Raw genomic sequence first — 24,323 nt, forward strand, 5'->3', positions numbered from 1 at the left:
AATAAATTCCACCAGCTGTTTACCACTCACTATTGAGCAATTAATTACTTTTATATATGAATGCATGATATGTATTTGCAACAATGTTGGATTCAATGTTGGCCAGGCATCGTTTTCTCTGACATTTAGAGTAGGCCTCAGATGAAACCCCAATGTGTTGCCAAATTCTAATAAGCCATCCTGAGTTTCTGTGTACCATGCCATCCACTTTGAAGTCAGTGCAGTTGTGCACGGCCCTCTCTGTGGTTTCCTCTTCTTAAGGGAGATGCACGCTTTAATTAGCGCATACACTGTGGATGTGTTTCACATCACTTTACTTTGCCAACTGTGATTTAAGATTTGAGTCAGTTTAGTCTGAGCAAAACAGCCAATCACCATCAAGATTAGAGTTCCAATAGGTTGCATAATTATTATAAAATGATTGGAACCGTCAACACGATGCGTGCTTATCTTAAAAGGACAGAAATTCTCCACTAGCGCCATGATGACAATGAAGAATAAAATTCAGAATGAATGTAATTTAGTTTTACAAGGCAGCTGGATTTGAGCTTCACAATTCATTAATGCAAAACACAATAAGTGAGGTAAGGATGGAATGACAGAACGTCTGAGGTTTAAACAAAATAAAATGACATCATTACTTTAGATAGAGGCTCCACTATTGACCATTTTAAGTGAAAACTGCCTGTTGAGCAAACATCTGTGACTTTGTGAAGACAACAATTGATCCTTGAACTACAATAATCTTTAAGTGATGCCATGTGTATATTCCATTCATGAAAATCTTGCTGGATGATGTCATTCAGAAAAGATTGCTGATTCCCAAGTGTGTCCTCATCTGGCATCCATGAACAGCACCATTCTACCATCAAAGTTATTTACTTGGCTGCATACCTTACTTGACTTAGTGTACACAAATGGGCACACTATGCCATGACACTAAATACGTAATCAATATCTAACCGCGCAATCAATTTTGGCCAGAAATGTAATAGCTTGTAGTTTTGGAAGTTTACAACTAAATGTTTGGTTAAAGTACTATGTTACAATCCAGGAAAGATGTTATATGTTCCAAATCCGACTGTAATACAAATGAATGGAAGAGAAAGTGTTGCAATTTAAAAGTCGATGTAAAACTTGTTATTTTTCTAACAATAGTACAATTTCATTGCAACCCAGGCCAACTACAAGACAGTTATGGAGTCTTTTTTTTTTTCTGCAATTGTCACTATACGAATGACGCAGTCCGTCTCTGAATGAGCTACCAAGCGTGTTGTTGATGTCTTGCATTGGTTGGGACTCGGAGTCATTGTCCATCTGAGATGAAAGCTAGTATATTAGCATTCTCCTCCCCCACATCTCCCACTATGAGTCCAGGGACACCCTGAGGGCAAAGATGTATGTTACATAATTTGTAAATACAGTAATTTCTTGAGGTAAGCATGGAGCGATCAGGTAACTAATTAGGTGTCACTTTGGATGACCTCATACAAACTAATGTGGCCATTTCACTAAGAAGCGATTCACCTGTTCAAACAAAAAGACAAAAGCTCTGGACATAAAAGTGTATAGCTAACAATGAACAGATAACAACCACCACGCCTACCACAGGACTGGCGGAGGATGGGTAGTGAGGGAGAGAGTGGGGGCAGGTGGTCAATGATGTCACGACAACTGACATCAACTTGAACAAAAACCCTGCAGACTTTGAAAGCTTTGCTATTGTCAGAAGCCATTTTGCAATTTTAATTCAATATACAAAGCAGGAACAGATTGTTACTCAATTAGAAGTGGCGCAAGTCACCATTCAAGCATGCATGGATGAGAAATTACAACAGTGTGGGGTCGCCCAAATCAGAATGTGTCAGATGATGTTATCTCATGGGCTGAGAGCCACGACAACACTTCGGGGGGGTTCTTTCGCCAGCTCGAAGGGGGAGGTCGACTACTGCGGGAGGTCAATTAGTTTGGTTACTACCTGCAGCACAATGACATCCCTTCAATATTAATTCACGTTTCCTGCAGTCATTGGATTTTAACGATACAGACTTTCATTTTTAACATGCTATTCGGAAGAAAGCTGTTTTAATTTTATGTGACATCATTCACCAAGTGTCTTGCAACATACGTGTTACTGCGGGTGGCCTTAGATCATAGGTGTTATGTCATCGTTGGCAATTGTGATAAACCGGTGTGTGCAATATGCAATATGTTGATCTTTTTATTTGCTTTCCTTTCTAAGGCCTGCTTTCTAATGGGTGGCGGCTGGTTATATTTCACAACAAAAAACGGCTTCCCCAGGGATTAGCCAGCTCCTTAGCTCCTTAGGTCTTATTAACAATAATTGTGCGAGTCTGTAGAACTCAGTAGACGGACGTCATACATCTGCCTCCAATTGTGTGACAACCAGTGGCATTTTGGATGGAAAAGATGATATGGAAGAAGAATGCGGGGTAGGGGACTTACTGGAGCAATACTCTCCCGCTGTCTGATGTCATTTATTTATTTTTTAAATGAAGACTTTTAGGTCTCGTTTACATCAAAACTTTCAGCCATTATAATAACCAAATATTTTTGCTTGTGATGCTTCTACAACAACCTCTTTTCACTTGTTGTCTCTTTTGATGGCTTTAGTCCTCCTGGTAAGATTTTTTGATTTTTTTTTTTTTTTTGCTGAATAGTGATTTGCACCTTCAAGTGTACCATCTGTCCATCATCCACAGTTGTTGTTTACTTGATGGCTGTTATTTAGTACACCAGTGATTTATGACTTTTTTAGGGCATCCCAAATGGTTGCACTGGCTATGTGGCCAATGGTAGTGCAATAAGTCTGATTGATTTGCCAGTTTAACTGTCGTTTGTGTGGCCACACACAGGCAGCTTTCTCTTTCATGTTGGTTACACCTATTCATCAGTATAAATGTACTCTTCGGGGTGGAAAATTTTCATTTGAAGCAGAAACAACTATTTCTATTCATGTAATGGAGGAAATTTGGCCAACAAACATACATCATCACCCAAATCTTCCGGCGCTTTTACTCACATAAAAATGGGCGGGTTTAATTTAGTAAGTGCTGTTTTTTAAATTTGATGATGATTCACATGCTAAATGTGGAAATGGATGCTGAATTTGGATGCACATAAACAATAACCCCCAGTTATCAATCACTTATGAAGACTGTGCCATCTGCTGGAGTTTGCCACCTTAAATTAATAAATAATTAAAATAAAGTGTACATTTGATGACAGATAAATACTATTGATTCTTCTCTGATACATATTTAATCTGCATTTTGGCTTTTAATACGGGTCGACTAATACCATTTCTGTATCTTCATCAGACTTCAGCAAAGGTCCGCAATTTTGTGTTGCAGAGACAGGAGTGGCATAAATCTTTGCAAAGCGTGGCCAGTGGTAGAATTGTTGGTCGGGCTCTTTCTCCCACCCTCCCCCCTTCTCCTCTTCTCTCCTCTCCTCCCTTAATAAAAAAAGGCGAGGGCGCTCCCAGTCTCCTCGGAAGTTGAGCTTGCTCACATTTTTACGCGCAAGTTTCTTTTGGGAAGCACAACTCTGCAGGATCGGGTTCAAGGTAGGTCGACTCCAAACAGCCCGTGCATTGGGGGTATACGTAGCGTTTGTAACTCAAACTGCAATATTGGGAATAATTTATTTTTGCCGCTCTGTTAAATTCCATGTAGATTTTGCATGCTTGGTTATGAATTTACAATTAACGTTTAAATGTCATCTTCTTAACACAGTCTGTAATAACCTTTCCTATTTGTCCATCTAGATTTGTGGTGATCTTTTTTTCAAACTGCAAACATTAAAAAAAAAATAATGCTTTGTGCATTATAAGCTGCTCAAAAGCCAAAACAAGATTTGCACATGTGGTTGTGTGTATGTATTCATTTGTTGTGGTTAAATTACAGCCTTTGGCCCCCAGACGGCAGAGAAAAACACACAAATCAAAATTAAACCTAATTCCTCCTGATTCTGCAAAGAAAGTCAAGTCTTTGAATATTCCAGACAGTTGTTTGGGTCATTTTTAGATGGGCTCTCATGATCACAGTAAGGCGCCACAGCAAAGGGGCCACGTGCCTTTTAAAGACAGGCGATCTGGTAAAATAATTTTGTACCCGCTGAGCACAAAGACATCATTGATTCCCTAAATGGTACTGCAGCAGGATGCTTTTATGTTCCACAGTGACTTAACGTGGTGAAACAGATGTTACATATATTTTAATGGCATGAAAATCGCTTTGGTGACCTCCACGTTTGTATACTTTGTTACATTTTGTAACAGAAGGTTCACTTTTTTTATTTGTGTTTGGTCAAATAACCACCTGTTATCTGGGGATTAATACAAAAATACTTTATGTGTCAGGGCAGTTTTGTGAAGGCAACTTGCTTCCAAGATCAACAAGTTTGTTTCTTTGTCACAATTATCTGCCACATCTTAAACAGCCTCTGCTTTCCACGAGAACCAACTTGTGAAATAAGGCTGCTTAAAACATTTGAGTAAGAAATATTAACAACTACATAAATCAACTCTGAACAAATATATATATATATTATGATTCAAATATGTACCGAAGATATGCCACAGTTGGCTTTTGGACCCCACGCAAAATACCAGCAGCAATAGGAAACACAAAATAGAAAACACCTGGTTTTCAAAAGGCACTCTGATTTGTAGTCACATCGCTTACTCGGACGATGAAAACTCTTTGCTGCTTTCCTACCTGTAGACAGTGCACATGTGAAAAAAACATCTTTGCTATCCATTAAATGTATTGCTACCAAAGTTCATGACTTAGAACATGTCATGCTGCGTGTGTTGGCCATGTACACTTTTATTGAAAACGTTTTAAGATGTGCGATGATCCAGGGGGAAAGCAATCCAGTGATTTGTTACGTCGTAACCTTTTATGTTTTTGCACTCTTTTTACAAGCAACTGATGATTTTCGCTGTGTTATTGTGGAGCATATTTCCCCGTTAGCATCACCTTTTGTCTCAATTTCACATGTGGTTAAATATAACCCATGACTTGTAACCCCCATGTGGTACCAAAACAAAAGCTTAGAGAAAACAATATTTGACAGGCTGTCAAAGTTAATGATTATGACACCATCAACTAATATTGTCACAATGTTTCATTTCAACAGGCTAATAGAAACACCTGTTTTGGAATCCACCGATAAAATCCAGTGTCGTCTTCTACCTCTAAACACAAAATGAATGCACAGAGACTTGTTTTGTGTTTGTGTTGGCTTCTGCTGCGCATTCACACTTGCCGTAGCCAGAAGGACTGCACAGGTGTGGAGTGTCCAGTTCTGCAGAACTGCATTGAAACCATCCTAGACACAGATGCCTGCTGTCCCACCTGTTCACAAAAAGGCTGCTCCTGCGAAGGCTACCAATACTACGATTGTGTCCAAGCAGGCTTCCGTAAAGGGAAAGTCCCAGAGGGCAAATCCTACTTTGTGGATTTTGGGAGCACCGAATGCGCTTGTCCTCAGGGAGGAGGGACGATAACCTGCCGTTATATGGAGTGCCCTGAAATTCCAGCAAACTGCATTGATGTTTTACAACCTGCAGATGGCTGTGCGGAGTGTGGGCAGATTGGTTGTACCCATGGCAACAAGAAGTTTGAAGCAGGATTTACCTTTAAGATAGACCAGTGTCAGGTGTGCCACTGTCCAGATGAGGGGGGCAAGCTAATGTGCTCGCATATTCCTGACTGTGACGTCCAAAGTGTTAATAAGCCCACACAGGTTGCAACCACCACTGAGAACAGCAAAACTCTGAAAGACACTTACAGCCATGCTTCTGGAACCAAGTTAATGCTGGGAAACACTCTCCCCTTGTACAAGCCAGATCCACCCAGTTTTGGCACAGATGATTATGACTACTCACAGTCTGAGGCAACATCTCCCCCAATCGGAAATCTGGCCCAACCAACTACAGTTCCACTCGCTTACCCTGAATCAAGCTCCACCTCAAATGATGACAGAAGAAGCGCGCTGAGGGATCCACAAAAAATAGAGGAGAGCAGTGAGGATGATGACATGCGTAACCAGGGTCCAATAAGTACGACGATTCAAAAAGACACATCAACACTTGAAACAACAACACAGAAAGTGACATTGGAGAACCGTAGATCACACCAAGAAAATGAAGGAAACAGCGGTAGAAGAACAATGGTGCACAAAATGGCACATCAGAGCCACCATAAAAAGGGTCGAGATAGTCGTGTCAGGAATCACCACATCGTCCATTCTGGCGGCCCTAACGTTTCAATGGAGCACGGTGATGAGAAGGCTCAGGGCTCGCAGCCCACAATCCAGCTCCTGCCCATCAAGATGACTGCAATCAGGTTGAGGGAGGATGGAGAGCAGCCCCAAAGACAGCCTCAAAATGTCACCAACTACCAACCCCAGCATGAAGATAGAGAACTTAACGGTAAGTGTTTTTTTCCTTTCTCTTTGTGTGTTGACAAACTGATAAATGGCCACTTTGGTACAAACTACAGTGTGCTAATTTTGACCTCAGAAAGGTCAAGGTGGGGTTGCAACTATTGTGACATTTTCTTGCGACACATGCGTTGTCTCACTTCCTGTTTTTTGAGGAGGAATTCATAATGACTCTATTCAAACTGGCAGTGCTCCAGGAAAAGCATTACAATTGTGCATGAAAAGTGTGTTTGCCTCAGATAGCATTTATCTACCGTTGGCTAAAGTGTAGGGTAAAAAAAACTTGGGTGGAGAAGTAGGAGGGGGCCAGGAAATTGGGCATATAATTGACACTGTAATAAATCGTGAAGAGAGGACAGTGAATTCAAAATACGTTTCTTTTTTCTGCTTAGGCTAGTTTAAGGGTCTGATATTTTTTGTCTGGGCCTGTCAGACCAACTTCTTTCAGCACCTGGCATTTGTCGGTACGCATAACATATGTTGAATGCATTTCGGAGGTGTTTCTGTGCCGGTGAACTTGCAGTGCTGTGTCAAGTTGCTTTCGAGGTGTTAAGTTGATGACTGAAAGTGAGAAAAGTTCATTTTTATCTGCGCTCGCTGAGGGAATGCTACAGGCCTTGTCACGCCTGACTCAAGTGTGAGGTTTGCGAATAGTGCTTGAGGATGGAATTCAGATTTACACAAGGATGTGGATTGCAAAAAGATTAAGAATGCCATGTCTTTATCATCAATCAGGATTTTTGGTTCATGTATGCTGTTTACCGTAGTTTCCGGACTATAAGGCGCACCGGACTATAAGGCGCATCTTCAATGAATGGCCCATTTTAAAACGTTGTCCTTATATAAGGCGCACCGGACTATAAGGCGCACCATTAATGCATCATGTCAGATTTTTAATCTAAATCAAATCATTCTCCATTTTATCTTTTTTATTTCAACTTCAGATGCAACAAATTACTTTATAATCACAAAATAATGATCCATAGTCTTTTTGATTCATGATTCATAGTCTTCAGCGGACCACGTATGATTGATTTTATGACACACTGCTTCGAGCCAGTTTAAATTTAGGAATTTGGTCCATATATAAAGCGCACTGGACTATAAGGCGCACTGTCAGCTTTTGAGAAAATTTTGGGTTTTTAGGTGCGCCTTATAGTCCGGAGGTTACGGTACTTGAGCTTCTGTTGTTAGCTCATGTACGGTGTATCTTGTTATCATAGCAATACGTGATAGTTTTAGGTAACACAGGCCACTCCCAGGACGGAACCAAATCTTTAATTTGGAACTTGAGCTGCAAAATCGAGTATCCTATACATTTGATGACCTTTTCTAATCATCCGCCCTTTGCTGTGTTTCACAATAAATGTGTTGACTCCATCTCATTTGTTCCCTCAGTCCAAACAGATGCAGAATGCGCTCAAAAGGAAATGGGGTTGGGATTGTTGATGCCTTCTGATACTGGTCCGGATTTAGTATAGGATTTCTTGGGGGTTGTACCTGCAAATGAATGAGGCCACTGTAGTGACTTGATTGCCAGACCAGACTCAGTGTTCCCTACAGAGCTGCTGTGATTACTTGTCTCCTGTGAGGTAGCTACTTTCCCAATCTTGCCAGTAATCAACTCATCTGAAGTTCACCAAGAGGCTCACTTTCTTATTGCCTTTTCACTTGGACTGCATACTTAAAAAACAAAACAAGCTATTATTAGCATTGTTGTAACATGCAGCATGTGAGAGTGAGGCCAACAGATGCATTTTTTGAATTGCAAGGTGAATTCCAGAGTTGACCTTTGCGTGTGTGTCAGGAATAAGAACGAGGTCAATCTCGGGTTATTGGTGTCTTTTAGATCATTTACAAGAATTCCAATCTGCCATCCACAACATTTCTTCATCCAAAAGAAGCAGTATGCATTTGTCATGTACTGCTCAGAAACATTGTCCCAGACACCGAAAAACTTTCGTTAACTTGACACACAATGAAAAGGTATCTTATGTGTATATATTAGTAGACTGAAAATCCTCTAATATTATTTGTTACATTCATAAAATAATTAGTAACACACTTCCATTGGGTTCGAGTCATACCAAAATAAAGACATCTGGAGCCTTGAATGAGCCTTTCCTGCTTTCTGCTTTGAAATCAGACCTTGGAATGGATCGAGTACAAAGAGGAAATTAGAAGCAAGGAATATGTTGTTTTGAGTTGAACATACTAAACCAATTGAATATTCATTTTCAAAGCAGATGTTGAGCTGTTTGAAATGAACTCAGCCTGTGTTTTTGAGAAGCACAGGCTATATGAATTCAAAGCACCATTAGTCCCGACAGCCTGTAACAAGTTTTTGTCCAGCCTTAAGAGTTGCTTGTTGGCTCCTGGCAACTTTAGCTCCCTTCTAGCAACGCGCCAGCATCTGTTTGCAGTTTGCTTGCCTCTTTGTCTGGACAGCAATGACTGAAATGTAGCTACTAGACTAGCTATTAGGTTTAGCTATATGCCATTAAAAATTTGCTAGTGTGAGAAACGTAGCATCTTTAGGCGTCGGGAGTGTAACAATGTGTTGGTATTTATTATTCAAATACTGTACTCAGAACTGGCTTCCTGGCAAATTGGTGCATCAGAGGCACAACGGGAGAACCAGGATTTATTTGCCTTCCAGTAAGGATCCAACGAAGCAGGACATTGCCTTGTCCCAAGTGTACATTTGCACAGCCAGCTCTGTAGGTGTATGAAATAGCTCTCTTACAGCACTTGTAATATCTCTTAAAATGGCAAATATGTGGGCTTAACCTCCCCAACCCATCCCACACAGTACTTTTCATAAAATGTATACTACGTAGTAATTTACTGCTCATCAGCACCTTGAAAACAACAAGTTGAGCCAGTAGAAATGTGGGAAAGGTCAACTTAGATTAGCTGTATTAATTGTCTTAATTGTCAGTGTTTTAAGCGTTTAGTTTTTTTTGAACAGCAAAACAATGAACTAGTCTTTTACCCCATTTACTACACAGTCTGGGATTTTTCTTTTTCAGTGTAGTTGTGTGCTATGTGAAACATAATGAATGGCAGTTTCATCTTGCCACATTCTTCGGGCTGCAGATAGGCGAAGGGTACGGGAAGGAGGTGTAATTGGATTGAGCGTTCCCGCCCCATCTGAGCCCAAGGCAACTCCTAATAGCTTGTGTCAATTTACTGTAACCCTATTGTTAAAAAAGACGAATGGAATGATTGTTGCCTAAGAGTCTCAAGGAGATTAAGGGGAAAAACTGTCAATCAGAATCCAAACTGGCTGCAGTGGATTTGATATGACGTCATCCTGACTGCAGAGATTGTTATGTCAGAGGCAGCTAGAGCAGTACAGGTGTTGAAAGTGAGAAGAACTTCATCACCCTTAGCTGTTTAGTTATAAGAACATACACAAATGCCCCCCAAAAAAAGCCTTTTGGCTTTCACAAACAGCCATCTGCGAGTATAAACTGTCGTAGGCCGTCTTATTAAAATGTTGGATTTTTTTCTAACCACTTCAACTGTATGGAAACTCTTTGCTAAGTCTGCAAAACAAGCCTTGATTAGTGGCTGCTTTTATGACACTTCAGACATGTTGAGAGCTGTACCTGTCCTTTGTTATTCTACCGACATATTTTCCAAGAGACTGATGTCACCGGTTTGGATTTGGACAAGAGGCAAGTATGTGGTACCTTTCACTAGTAGACAAATACAATGACAGGCTTGGTGAATAAAGATGGTCCTTATTCTCTACTCAAAGGCAAAATTGTGGTACCCTTTTGGTAGAGAATAAAGAACCCACAATCATCACAACTATTCCCCCTGGATAGGATATGTTGCTACAAAATTCTGAAAATGATTTTTATTGTACTTCATGGTTTGCAGTCCATACTTGGATGTCAGAAATGGACTGAGTAGCGTAATTTTGAAGAAAAAAAATGTTGATAGAAGGCATACCTCCCCACCAAAGCCTCACGATCACTAGTTCCAAACACAACATAGTTACTGTGGGAGGCGTCCATCCATTTTATATACTGTTTGTTGTCATTAGGCTCATAGGTGGGCTGCAGTCTGTCGGTGTATGCCCTGAGCTGGTGAGCAGTCAATTTCAGGTACATGTCACCAGTAGTAGCCCATATGTGGTGATTTAGGATTTGGAGTCAAAGGCCCAAGTTATACAGAAAAATAAGAAACATTTTTAAAATCAATATTTTTAGGTGAATGCCATCCTAAGATTCAAACAAGGTTATTGTATGAAAAATACTTTATGTGTTGGTTGAGAAAGGCACCAGGGCAGCTATCTTGGAATGCACTGCCATGTAAAAAGCATATTTTGCCAGTAAACTGGATAATGTGTTTTTACTCTGTCTGCTCCTTGACCCAGTTTCAAAGGAAGTGCTAATGTGTTGCTCTTTTCTCTGCTCCTGCGCTGATTACCCCAGATGTTGCAAATAAGTCCAATTTTGCTCTGAATGTAATTTCAACAGGTTTCATGCTTCTCCCTTGCCAAGTGAATGTGAGGGATGGGAAATCTGAGAACAAAATGTGCCTCCTAGTCTCAGTGTAGCATCGCCAAATACAGTACTAATTCTTTAATTCTGTCTACTCGCTTGACATTTACTGCCGTATCAAAGCCATTCAAATGTGAACCTTGTTCCACCTGAACTCCCATTTCTTTCTAATATTTAAAGAAGAGTCAGGAAAAATGCAGAACTGTGTGTTTATGTTTCACAGTGTCAGTCGTGGAGCTGGTGGAAGCCTGCTGTGAGACTGGGGCAAAATGGGCTTCAGTTAATGGTCATTGCAACAACATGGATCGACCCACGCAAGACAGACAGTCCATTTGCTGGTGAGATTTTTGTCAGAAGTCCTGCATTTGTTTTCATTTCATTTGAACGTACCGTGTGTCATGTTCAATACCTCAAATCTTGAGGTTGGTTTGAGGAGTTACAGCAGAACATGAAAATGATCTATTTTGACTTGAAAATATAAATGACTGTCATTTAAGGCGGCACTTTTAGTTAGAGCGACAAAGCAAGCCCGTTGTTTGTACTTTAAGTTGGGGGTTGAGTATTGAATTGTTGACAGCTGTTCTGGAAAGTAATCCTTTGTTGGAAAGCCACAACAACACAACACAAAACAGCAACATCTTTTAACAAAGTGGGTTGACTTGAAACTTTGTACTTCAAACATTTTTTTGATGTGAAGAAACAGGCAAGTTTTTTTCAAGGCCAATTGACAAATGAATGACTTCATTTTCGTTTGTGTTTTTTGCTACAAGCACAACCTCAAATTGCAGTTAAATCCAGAAAATTGTTCAATTGTCGTAATTATTCATAATTATTTTTGGAATAAACTACATCATGTCTCAGCAGTCTTTTTCACCTATATGTTTTTTTTTTCTTTCTGCCAGGACATCTCAGCAGCGGTGCTGCCTCGGCTCCCTGAGAGAAAGCCGATGTCTGGCTGGAATCGGTGCGGCCAAAGACGGAGATATGTGTGTGGAGGATGACGCTGATACGTGTGGGCACAGTTCCTACAAGGCAAGTCATTGTGGCTTGATGTAGCAGCAGAGGGCAAACGCAGTTCACTGGGTTCAGTCCAAATGACAATTTACAAGTTAGACTGAATTTTGTCCGAATTTGTATTTGACAATTGCATTAGTCACAGAAGAATTGATGCTATGTAGTCAGTGTCTTCAAGCCGGGCTTTTCTTTAATGATTCTAGTTCAAGTCCTTGGTCGATTGCCTTATTTAATTTCGACAAATGACTGAAAGTCAATTATTGCTGAAGATTCCCACTGTCTTACAAGCTTTGCTATCTTCAAAGGAGACCTCTGGAAGAAATGTTTGACCTTTTTGTAATTGCAGAAACATGTTCAGGAAATAGACCGAATAATTTAACATGGTAATGCAGCAAGAGACGTTTTCTGTCAATTTTCTGTTAATGTCGTCCTTTAAATACTTCAATGACGTCAAGGATTTTTTCGGACTGAAACATTTTTCATGGTATAATATTTTTACCTATGTTTTTAGCAGCTCATTCCCAGATGGATTCATGAAACAAACTCTTGATTGAAAAAAACAATTTATTCATTTCCCAACTTGATTATGAAGCAGCCTGCACATATTTTAAGAACGATCACATGAATGACAATAATTACATTTGAAACAAAAAACGTCTTTTGAAAAGCAAAATTAAGTTTGTTTGAGAGACTTTATTTCTTAATTAAATCTCGAGGACGGATGGAAATCAAGGTATGCTTCTATTAGAAAGGCCAACTCTTGTGCATCTGATTTAATACTTCCACAGACGGTCTGTGTGCCAATGAAGTACGTATCTACTGTGTAGCCAAGTGTATTAGCCACAAAAAGCCACATGCTACATGTTATGACTTCCAGGATTGCTGTGACTGCTGTTCTCTGGGGCTGAAGTTCCGCAGTGAAGGTCAAGAGTGTAAAGCCCACCGGCACATGGGCCTCCCCTGCAGACACGTTTTCCTCTTTTGCTGTGAGGGGGCGGAGACATGGGACGAGGGTCATGAAAGCTGGCATGCTGTTAAAGAGAAGCCCGCCCTTCGTGCTACTTCACCACCAAAAAGAGGTAAGGACAGGAAGTGTAGAAACCAGAAAAAGAAAACACAAAGCAAATTACTAACGTGTTGTATGGCTCATGCCAAGAGGTGAAAGCATTCAATCGATGCACTGCCGGGAAAAAGTAGTGCTTCGGACCAAAGGTAATCTGTTTTCTTGGCATTTAAATGAAGCAGGTCCCCCAGCATGGCTGACAAATGGCGTAATGGCCTCCAAGAACAAAGTGCAATGGTCCTGTCCAGCTCTCTTGGTTAATTCGAAGAGATCGAGTAGTGTACTTCCTTTTACTTCTCTGCTTTGCTGATCCAAGTTTTGTCTTGGCGTTGTGTATTGCTTCCAGTTTGAAAACTCATTTAGTTGGAAATCCAAATCGCTCTAAAGGATTGTTCTGCTTGTAAATCGTTGCTGGCCTAGAATGGCTACAGATCAAAGTTAATGCCTTTTATTGTCCAGTATATACGAGGATTAGTATTTGACCATTGTCATTTTATGTTCATCTATTATATGTACTATGCGAACAGCAGTATTGCCACAGTTACCTTGAAAGTGTTATTTAATAACGCTATTGATTACTTGCCTTGAACTAAGTTAGTCAAATTCAACAGATCCTGACTACCCCCCTTATAAAATCATATAACATTATCAACTGGTTCTGCCGGTATTTTATCGGTAGTCCATTTTAACAGTGAAGTTTCTTTTTCAAACATAAAATAAACACAACTTGGTTGACTTTATATGACTCATAAATAGCTCAGCATCAGAAACCTGGTGAGCTGTGATTGGTCGTGACTTGAGACCTGGCAACTGTGATGTCATTTTCAGTTGACAACAAGTGACAAAATGGATGGATAAAAATGGTTGAATTTTGCTGCCTAAATTATATACCACAAATGCAGTATCAATCAGAATGCCATGTTTAGACTAATGGTGGCACATACTACACATTATTATAAAGACATTTATTTTCGTTGACTTCCCCTTTAAGAAGCTGTTTTGATGGCGCTGCACAGTTACTATGGTGACGCCCATCATTGGTAATCAATTGTCAAGTGATGTGTTTTCATCAGATATAAATGTGTTTGTATAAAATATGATGTATTTATGTATTAAAGTATTAAAACTGTGTGCTTCAGTGGCCGACAGCCTTTATCCGAATGAGGCCTTCTCGATCGGAGAAGAGCGACACGGGGAGAACGCCGTGGAGGGGCCGACTGAGGTGGAGGACATGGACGAGTGTCTGATCTACGACGGCAGCATCTGCCACCACAGATGTGTAAACACACCAGGCTCTTTCCGCTGCGAGTGCTTCCCGGGATATGTTCTGCAAGAGGATGCTCTCACTTGTGCACCAGGTACAACTTTATGTGGTGCTAGCAGACATTTCCACAGCAGGAAAAGTGTCTGTGGTATTAAATCTGATTTCAAATCAGCGTTGACAACATTTGATGTCATTTTGCGGTGTACTATTTTTTTCCGTCTCTTTTGAGTTCCTTCCTGTCTGCGAGTCTCGATACCGCCCGATAAAAGCCCCTTCAAATCACATGCTGACAACTTTTTCCTGAACTGACAGCCTTTCTTCACAAATCATAGCTGACAAAAAAAAGCTTTACAGGCTTTGATGAAAAATATTTTCACTGGTTGGGAAAAAGTGAAAACAGGAGGGCGGCTCATATGTCCAGTATGAGAAATATTTGCAGATAACGTGGTATGGCTTTGCTTCAGCGGACCAGACTTGATCAACAACACTTTTGCCAACACAAACCTGTCACAACAGGATGCAAAATTACAGTCAGGGATGGAGCCGGCCAATAAAGGCAAATGTTTGTCTGTAGGCAATGCTTTTTTCCTGCCGCACCTTCACCGCTCTTACATATTTTCCTACGGCTGCCAGCGTCAGATTTGAAATAGGTGTAAGCCTTTAACTACGGCAGCGGTAGGCAAGGCAGACTTCTTGATTATAGTGTAATCCCTTGCGCCTATGATGAGCTTATTCATGTTTCCGCAGAGACAGTGGATGAGGAGAACAAACTGAAGGAGGATGAGACCAAGGGGGCGGAGCCCACCACCTCTTCTACGCCACCCACTCAGCCTTCGGTGCCACTCAACCCCTGTGAAGGTTAGACAGATTTATGAGGGGAAAGGGGGAGTCAAAACTGAGCACTCTTAGCTCCAAATTCATTTGAAATGACAGGAAGAGAAGCTGATAGTTAGACATGTCTATTCAATTGCAAAAGTCAGGATTAGATCTGCTAGGCCACCGGTGTGCAAACTACGGCCCGGGGGGGCATTTGCGGCCCGTCGTTCATTTTCTAGCGGCCCTCCGCATATATGAAAATCTTAGCTTGCAACCTTATCGGGTACAGATTTTCGAAAAGTAATGCGTGTGATGCACCTAACAACTATCATCAGCATTTCTCTTTCTAATGCCTCATGAATAAGGCAACTCAAAAACAGCTTTTTTTAAACAATTTCTTTTGTTTGTCAAGGTCTGATTTGTGAACACATGAATAATTAAGATCCTCAAGTAAAGACTGCTTTAAAAATGGTCATCTTATACCATATTCTATTGAACATCTGCTACCTTGGCTAACCTTTGCTGCTCGATGGGATACGGGCTTTATTACCTATTACTCTTGCTTTAGTTCTCGAGGTCAGGGGCCGATTTATTTGAGTGTGTTGATCCCGCTTTAATATTTGCAGGAAACGGCCCTTGTGACCAACATTGCATCCCTGAGGGCGGAAGGCCACGCTGTTCTTGTTTCCCAGGCTTCTCTCTCATGGCTGATGGACAATCCTGTGAAGGCAAGGCACATTTAACACTGGAAACATTTGCCGACAGCTAACCCGGGTCGAGTATGGAGGTTGGATCCAATTACAGCACAATATGGTGTGTAATTTCACTTCTCCATTGAGGAACAGTTTGGCTCCAATTGGGGTGAGATTCTTGGAATGCCTCTTGCTAATTTATCTTCTTATCTCATCAGCACCTCAAGATGTGCAGAGAAGATTTAATCTCTCCTGGCAACATACTGTGAAATAGATAAATAATACAAATTCAAATCTACGTACATGATATATATATATTTTTTTACATCTTTGAAATTAGATTCTGAGTGGGTTGGCTTTCTTCACAGTGATACATTTCTCCTTTGTTCTTTTCTTTCTGTTTCAGATATGAACGAGTGTACGTCAACGCATGCCTGCCAGTTGAACGAACGCTGCTTGAATACTGCGGGGAGCTACGTCTGCCAAAGACTGATCACATGTCCCCCGGGATACCAAATCAACGGAGACATTTGTAAAGGTGTGCCAAACTTGTATTAGCATCAAAAAGCAAAAATAGTTGAATTCACAAAATGAAGAAAGCACATGGAATAGATTAGAACTAATTGTAGACCCAAAACGGAAATAAGAAAAACGTCCCACTCTAGCTACCATGGAATTTGCTTCCACTTTCATCTCAGGATGGAGAACTGCTGTGCATATCCATGCAGGGCAATATGTCTCCCATGCGCCGTAAATTTGTCCCCTGCAGAGATCTGATTCCCAAATCAGCAGCAGTGCTCTTGTCCATGATTATTAGATGTGCGGCAAGTGCTGTTTGCCTCTGCAGGCTTTTGTTGGAGCCAATCAAGGCGACTCCTCTAATCATGCGCCGCTTGTAAATGTAAAGAATGTTCAATCAAGTTCAAAGAGCATTTAAAAAGAAACTGTATTAAAAAGCCAGGCTCTGAGCAGAAAGCATTTCGGCCATTAAGGCTTTTGTTGTCACAGTGGAAGCAAATAGAAAACGGGGGTGAAATTAATTGCGGCGCTCTGCCAGAATGACACACAATGGTGTGGTTGAGATTGATAATCAATTGTGCTAGCCTGACATTCATATTCGAGTTATTAAGGTGGCGCTTTGGAGGGTTTAACAGTTGCTTTTTTTGGGTGCCAACTGCAGAGCGTGTGGACAAGATAGAAATACGCTGCTAATTCCTAGTGGTGGTCCCAGCTTGAATGGCGAGCACCTGAGGAGACAAATAATAACTTATAAAGTCTGACTCTCGACATTCAAATAGTCCAGGAGGGATTTGGAGGCCAATTTTCACCCCTGTTCAAACTCAAATGCCACAACTGAAAAACATGCAGACAAATCTTCAAAAACTAAAACACATCACATCTTATTACAAAAATATTACTCTTTGCCAGAGGTTATTTGTTCATTAAAATATATTGACTAATAATAATAATATGGCAACAGCCGAGAAGGTTTTGACAAATTTTGCGTTGCAATGATACTAACGAAAAGGAACTGATGAGATGTGAGCATGATGTAACACTTGGGTGCTTTTACTGGTAAACTTCAATTATACACAATAACGTGAGCATTTTTCGAAGCAAGCTGTGATAAACATTGCAACTTGCAATTCTCGATTGCCAATCAATGAGTCAATCAAGCTTATTTCATGGAGTGCTTTTTATACATAAGAATGCAATTCAAAGTGCTTCACATGATTAAAATGACCCCCTCGCCACTTCCATCACCACCACCACCCACAAGGACGCAAACAAACACTTGAGAAAAGATACAATGACAATGAATGACCTATTTAATTTAGCGTCAGATCCCACTCTTGGTGCAGCGCACAAAAAAAATCGTACTTTCCAAATTGCTGGGTACGAAATGAGATATATCAGACAGATGAAGTGGATTTTCCATCTGTAAGTAATACAGGTGAAGGAATGTATACCGTGGGGATACATACAAACAATATCATCCATTTCTCCCTTGTTTTCTTTAATTAGGTCTTTATCGCCCATGCCAGTTAATTTCTGGCTCATCGGATTTAAACCGACTTTCTCGCCAGCAGTTAGGAATGCATATCCTTTATTCGTTCAAGGTATACACATTCCTGATGCCTTGGCTGTTAGGGAGGTCACTGCCAGTCTTGCATTTTGTATCCTGCTTACTCTCTAATCTGTTGTGACCTTAGGGCGGCTCGGTGATCCAGTTACACTGGCGAACTCCATTTGGCATTATTTGAAACGACTTGACACATATTCACCATGATTTGTAATTCCTCGAGATAGTGATTCCTCTCGAGTGTCGGGGTTTTACCGTGGCAACAGATGCCGTTTGATTGACAAGGAGTAAATCCCTTGGAAGGCAGGCGTTGAGAAGACTCTTGAGGAATACGCCACCAGTTTCCGTCAAAGTAGACAGATGTGCATTCAAATATTTTCGCAGAAGGTGTGAGGTAATTTTGATGGTTAAATAGAGAATTGCATCATTTAGTCAATTATGGGTGATAAAGATAAAATTGCTATACAGTATTACTCACTGTAATTACTTGGCAGCTTTAAGAATTTAACAGGCCCGGAGAACCAACTTCACGTGAGACCTACACTTCACCATTACACCATACTGCCATCTAGTGGTGACGTCTATCATTACATGCATTTTGTGTTACAGCATTTTTACAGCAACACCGTCATTGAGCCAAGGCATAAAAATAGAAAAAACATAAACAGAAAGTAATGATGGATGCACAGATTAGTTATTGTGCCGATTTGGTTGGAATTCAGTACATTCCATTACTTGTGTGAAATTCATGGACACACTTTAATCAGCCCTTGTGCTTTATTCTCTTTCACAGATATTAATGAGTGTATGGAAGGCAGTCATGACTGCATGCCCGAATATGAATGCGTAAATACAGAAGGCTCGTTCAAGTGCAACCTCAAACCCCTTTGCTCTGTTGGATTTGAACGGGACGCACAGGGCAACTGTTTAGGTAGGAGAAATCTTTCTTCTTAACCTTCTGGTTAAATATACGCATGCACCCACACAGTATATATCACATCAAGTGTTGTTATTGTTATTAATACGTGAATAGCAAATGACCCAAACATGCAAAAGTAACTGGGGCAAGTTGAGGCAGCTGACACCACTGTAAAAGAACTTTTGCCTATTCCAAGAATAAGCTCCAACTATGTTGAATGGAGTGGGTTTTTTTTTGTTTTTGTTTTTATCAAGTTCAGTCTAGTTATGTACGGCCTTTGCCAGCAGGTGACTCCCATGCAGCCCTTGATGGCTGCATGTTTCTGTCACCCAGGTGAGTGAGTTGCAAGGCCGCCGGGACACGGGGGTTAAATGCCACACAGGCAGGAGATCAGAGAGGCTGCTGTTTTGCAGGGTGGAAGGAGGGGGACGGATAAAAGGCAATCCTGTGTCCTACCAGAGTACAAACTGATGCTGTGGAATTAGCGCCCAGGGGCAGGAACTGGGGCAAGTTGAGGCAGCCGACGCCACTGTAAAAGAACTTGAAGAAATGCTCTGAAATATGGAGAAAATCGGACACGTTGTTCGTTTCTTCAAAGCATCTCAACTGTGTTGATATCTGAATGTGCTTCAAGTAACGTCCCGTTGCGTCTGTGTCCCTTTTTTTTTGCTCACTTTGATCGCTTTGTGTATTTGTACACCAGACATAGATGAGTGTCACACCGAGCCGTGCACTTTAGGCTTTAACTGCATCAACACAGTGGGGTCCTACGTGTGCCAGAGGAAGATGATATGCAGCCGTGGCTATCACACCAGTCCTGATGGGACCACTTGTATTGGTAAGATTTGGCGTCGAGGCACTACTTGAACATCGCACAGTCGGAGGGATCGCTGTTATTAAAAAAAAAAGAAGCACAGAACTAAGAAATTATTAGCATCTGAATACGTATGTCAACTCTTTAATAAACGAGAGACAAGGAAGGGCAAGCACTCTGAGAATAAAAAGTTACATTTTAATACAAAAAGGCATTTAAGGTCTGCTATAGGGCGGACGTTCTCCAACAGAACATAAAGTCAAAATGGAATCACAGAATGTAGTAAGAGCGTGTCAGTCCTCTTTAATGAAGAAATGAAATGATGATTATTCGTTATACAGAACTACAAAAAAAATCATGCTGATATATCATTGTCCTTAATCATTTTTTTTCCTCGTTTCTTCTGTCATAGAATATTTCAAATAGGGAAGTTGCCACAGAACAAATTAAAAGCCACAGCTAAGCAATCTTGTGTCCATTTCCATTTAAAAGTAAAAAGTCCTTGCTTTAAAAAAAAAAGAAAATAATGAGTTTAAAATTGGACTTACTGCTTCGCTGACAAGGAACGTGAACCGATTTTTACCAGCTGGAGCATTTGAGCTATGAAAAGGAAATACTTATTTGACTTTTTCACTCAGATATTACGAAATAAACAACAATCTCCCAATTTAAAACACTTGTCAGCTTGTTTCATAACATTGTCCGTGCCCTGTTTCATATAAGTAAGCAATCCATAAGATAAAAAGAGAGTCCTCACAAGCCCCTAAAAGAAACCAAAGATTTAAATTTCCCAATCCAACAAATGAAATTTCTCCAATCTCGCCAATTACACAGAGTAGTGATATCAGAAGTGAAATAGTTTAGGTTATGCAAATATTTGCATCCAACAAAACTTACTACTGATCCGTTTACATTTTTGGGATGAATGTAGTTTCAGTCATTGCAGTTGCTTGAAAGGGGCTCTGGATCTTCACCCACCCTCATTTTCTAAGTCATGGGTGGCAAAATGACATCTAAGCCGCCGTTTGCACACAATCGAGAAGTTCATCTCTTAAACGTCCTTGTGTGTCTTACAGACGTGGATGAGTGCCAGAGTGGTGCCCATCGGTGCGGAGATGGCCAACTGTGCCACAACCTGGCCGGCTCCTATCGCTGCGAATGTCAGACCGGCTATCAGTTCGACTCCTTCAGACGCACGTGTGTCGGTACGTCGGACGCTAGCTGTTGGCTTTTAAAATCTATTCCTCTTCTGCAGCCTCTGTTTTGGTTGCAGATGTAAATGAGTGCTGGCACTACCCGGGTCGTCTTTGCGCACAGACCTGCGAGAACACTCCGGGCTCCTATCAATGCTCGTGCACCACCGGCTTTCGCTTATCCGGCGATGGCAATAACTGTGAAGGTGTGTCTATTAGCGGCTGCTAAAGTAGGCGTGTGTGCATCCATTTGTGCATGTTGGTGCATGTCATCGTACTTTTTGGGGGGGTTAAAGTGCGCAAACATGTCTGCATGCGATTGTGGGTTCGACTTTTTGATATTCTTCCTCCAGTCCAGTGAACGGTGTATTATTGGTAATGGTGTTCAAGTTGCCTGCCTTGGAGCCAATAACACGATAATTGGCTTAATAGCAACGTTACGACTTTCAGTTCAAATAGAAAGACTTGAAAGCCTTTGATCAGATACATTGTGACAGTAATGAGCTGGATGATGGAACCTTTCATCTCCAGACGTGAACGAGTGTTTGTCGAGCCCTTGCGGTCAGGAGTGTGCCAACATCTACGGCTCCTACCAGTGCTACTGCAGACAGGGTTACCACCTGCGGGAGGACGGCCACACCTGTGAAGGTGTGCCAAACTCATCTTTATAAATAGCATCATCACACCATGCCAGTAGGAGGTAATCATTTGGTTGAATTATCTCCGCCCTGCCCGCCAGATATCGATGAGTGTTCCCAGAGCATCGGCCATCTGTGCACTTATAAGTGCGTCAATGTTGCTGGCAGTTATCAGTGCACGTGTCCGGAATCTGGATACACAATGTCACCAAACGGACATTCATGCAGAGGTGAAAATATAATCTACAGGAATATTCATATGTGGAGAAATGATTCCATTTCTATAGCACATCCGCGCTCATGCCTCGTTTCCTGTACGCCAAAACGTCTAGATATCGATGAGTGCACCACAGGGGCCCATAACTGCTCGCTAGCTGAAACCTGCTACAACATCCAAGGTGGCTTCCGCTGCCTCTCTCTCAGCTGCCCAGCAAACTACCGCAAAGTGTCCGACACGTGAGTAACCTAAAAATCAATTCACAACAATGGGATGATTATTAAATAATAAACACTTGACTAGATGTCACTCCCTTATGAGCTTTATTATTAAATAAATAAGCAAACAAAACGAATAAATGAATGAATGAATGAATGAATGAATGAATAAATAAATAAATAAATAAATAAATAAATAAATAAATAAATGTCGATTGTGTAGTAAATTTGTAAAGCATTTCAACTTTTTGCTTTTTGGGATCAATTGTAGTCGCTGTGAGCGGATAAGCTGTCCTAACTACCTGGAGTGCCAAAAATCACCGCTGAGAATCACCTATTACTACCTCAGTTTCCAGTCCAACATCGTCATCCCCGCTCAGATCTTCCGCATCGGACCTTCGCCCGCTTACTCGGGAGACAACGTCATCGTCAGCATCACGGAGGGAAACGAGGAAAACTACTTCAGCACCCGCAAGCTAAATGCCTACACGGGCGCCGTGTACTTACACAGACAAGTTGAAGGCCCGAGGGACTTCTTGATTCATGTGGAGATGAAGCTTTGGAGGCAGGGGACCTTCACCACCTTCCACGCCAGGATTTACGTTTTCATCACGGCCAACTCGTTGTAACAGATTGTTCGCAGGCCCCCATGGACCTTAAAAAAAAGGACATTACATTTTTTTTTCTACCAAATACAGAGTAGTATTCCCTTCTATTACAGTATGGATATTATTTCCCATTGGTTTTAAAACCTCTTGCTTTACTCAAATCATCATATGTAATAATTGTTTCGTTTGATAAATATGAGGTATAGCGGAAGAAATACTGTATTTGTGTGCCTCAAAAAAAACACCTAAGACTATTCTTTCTGCTATTTGTTTTTGAAGTATTTTTCTAAACTCCATATTTTTATATCTCTGTACTATATATTCTGTTGTATGTACAAGAATTGGATGTATTATAATTTTATGCTAAATATCTGCCAAGTATCAAAGTAAACACCAATGTAGATGGTCGAGTTCGGATTAAATCTATTTATTAGGGTAAAGGTATTTGAGTTGTTTTTGTTTAGTATAGCAGGCATGTTTCATATTTTGATTTGGATTTTTCAGCCTTCTTATAATTGATTTTGATTTAAAAAGAGTCCTCCAGTACCTCGGTCAGCGCTCCTTGTCCACCCGGTCGGCGTCTTGCCAATGACGTAACTCTGTTCACCGCCACACACCCCAGGTTAAATCAGCGTTCGTTGCTAGACACCTGTTCCTAATTAACTTATTACCAGGTCACCAACTTCCCTATTTAAACCTCACACTCTAATTAGTCGTTGCCAGTACTGCTTAGCCACTCGCTTCTGGTCTAGTTACTGTCCGATCCCTGTTGCCGCCTTCGCTTGCTGCCCGTTGTTTGTTTGCTCAACTTTTCATTATCTCTGCTACGCATCACACACAAGCGTGCTCAAGAAAGCTGAAGCACTCAGGCGACATTGACTACAATTCAATATTCTATGCCTTCTTATCCCTGACTTTACAAGCCAATGTGGGTCATCTACCAGCCAACCCCCACCAAATCCCCGAGTTCACTCAACTCCCCAGACCTCCTGTAATCATCGGAAAAGGCGTGTGTGTCTGTGACAGCAGTATTGATGCATGCTACACATCCAACCAGAGCTGCTTGCCAATTTTCTGCTAGCTTGGATGAATTATAACGGCGAAGGTCATTCACACAAAAGCTACGATTTGTGTCATTTTGGCACTAATTTTAGTTTTGGGAAGGATAACAGCTGCTAGATCAGACAGTGCTTGACTTTGACACGTTCCCCCTGGCATAACTCACACTAATAGCTACATGTGCACATCTGAGTGTAGCTTTCAGTGACTGAGATTCTATTGTTGGTATGTAAAATGTGGATCCATCCTCACTTGTGATGACTGACATCTCTTTCCCCTAATTAGCTTTATCTGCTCTCCAAGATTAGGCGGTGTTGTGTTCCAGGGACAGTGAGTGAATCATACATCCCTGACAGGAAGATACATCCATCCATTACGGCTTGAGGACATGGACAGGAAGTTTGGAAATGACCCACAGAGATTGAGAGGTACTCTTGACCCACTGTGTCAAAATACCTACAACACATCAATAATTAGTTGTGCGTGTGTGTGTGTGTGTGTGTGTGTGTGTGTGTGAGTGAATGAATGAATGAATGAATAAATAAATAAATAAATAAATAAATAAATAAATAAATAAATAAACATATTATATATATATATATATATATATATATATATATACAATCATTTAATGATGGCTCTTTAAAATAGACCTCCTTAAATGATTAAAATTTAATCATCTTTTAAAGAAGAGTGACGAGTGACATCTTCACTGTAGGCTTTGTAATATTGTG

At 40.9% G+C, this 24,323-nt stretch overlaps 1 protein-coding gene and 1 long non-coding RNA gene across 2 annotated transcripts; one reads left to right on the plus strand and one right to left on the minus strand.

Annotated features, from left to right (window-relative positions):
- Positions 1 to 3,533: 3,533 nt before the first annotated feature.
- fbln2 (fibulin 2) lies at positions 3,534 to 22,974 on the plus strand. The gene is made up of 17 exons (XM_085919587.1): positions 3,534 to 3,589; positions 5,167 to 6,463; positions 11,215 to 11,329; positions 11,894 to 12,023; positions 12,883 to 13,084; positions 14,208 to 14,426; positions 15,080 to 15,190; positions 15,775 to 15,876; positions 16,247 to 16,378; positions 18,717 to 18,854; positions 19,546 to 19,680; positions 20,733 to 20,861; positions 20,930 to 21,055; positions 21,381 to 21,497; positions 21,589 to 21,717; positions 21,820 to 21,943; positions 22,194 to 22,974. Exons 2-17 carry the CDS (start codon positions 5,236 to 5,238, stop codon positions 22,549 to 22,551), a joined length of 3,495 nt encoding a protein of 1,164 aa, XP_085775713.1. The 5' UTR covers positions 3,534 to 3,589; positions 5,167 to 5,235; the 3' UTR covers positions 22,552 to 22,974.
- Positions 17,693 to 23,113, minus strand: LOC147061627 (uncharacterized). The gene is made up of 4 exons (XR_015067062.1): positions 23,078 to 23,113; positions 22,430 to 22,577; positions 19,614 to 19,732; positions 17,693 to 19,396 (listed from the first exon to the last, which is right to left on the minus strand). It is a non-coding gene; the product is annotated as an uncharacterized LOC147061627 (long non-coding RNA).
- Positions 23,114 to 24,323: the final 1,210 nt, after the last annotated feature.

Source organism: Syngnathus leptorhynchus, chromosome 1 (genome assembly GCF_054491065.1).
Source record: "Syngnathus leptorhynchus isolate UIUO chromosome 1, UIUO_Slep, whole genome shotgun sequence".
Taxonomy (NCBI): domain Eukaryota; kingdom Metazoa; phylum Chordata; class Actinopteri; order Syngnathiformes; family Syngnathidae; genus Syngnathus; species Syngnathus leptorhynchus.

Bases quoted from the DNA above. Each gene is read 5' to 3' on its own strand.
- fbln2 (XM_085919587.1), top strand. From the start codon at position 5,236: ATGAATGCACAGAGACTTGTTTTGTGTTTGTGTTGGCTTCTGCTGCGC. The intron at 18,855-19,545 runs GTAGGAGAAATC...TTTGTACACCAG, and splicing joins CGCACAGGGCAACTGTTTAG to ACATAGATGAGTGTCACACC. The intron at 21,056-21,380 runs GTGTGTCTATTA...TTTCATCTCCAG, and splicing joins CGATGGCAATAACTGTGAAG to ACGTGAACGAGTGTTTGTCG.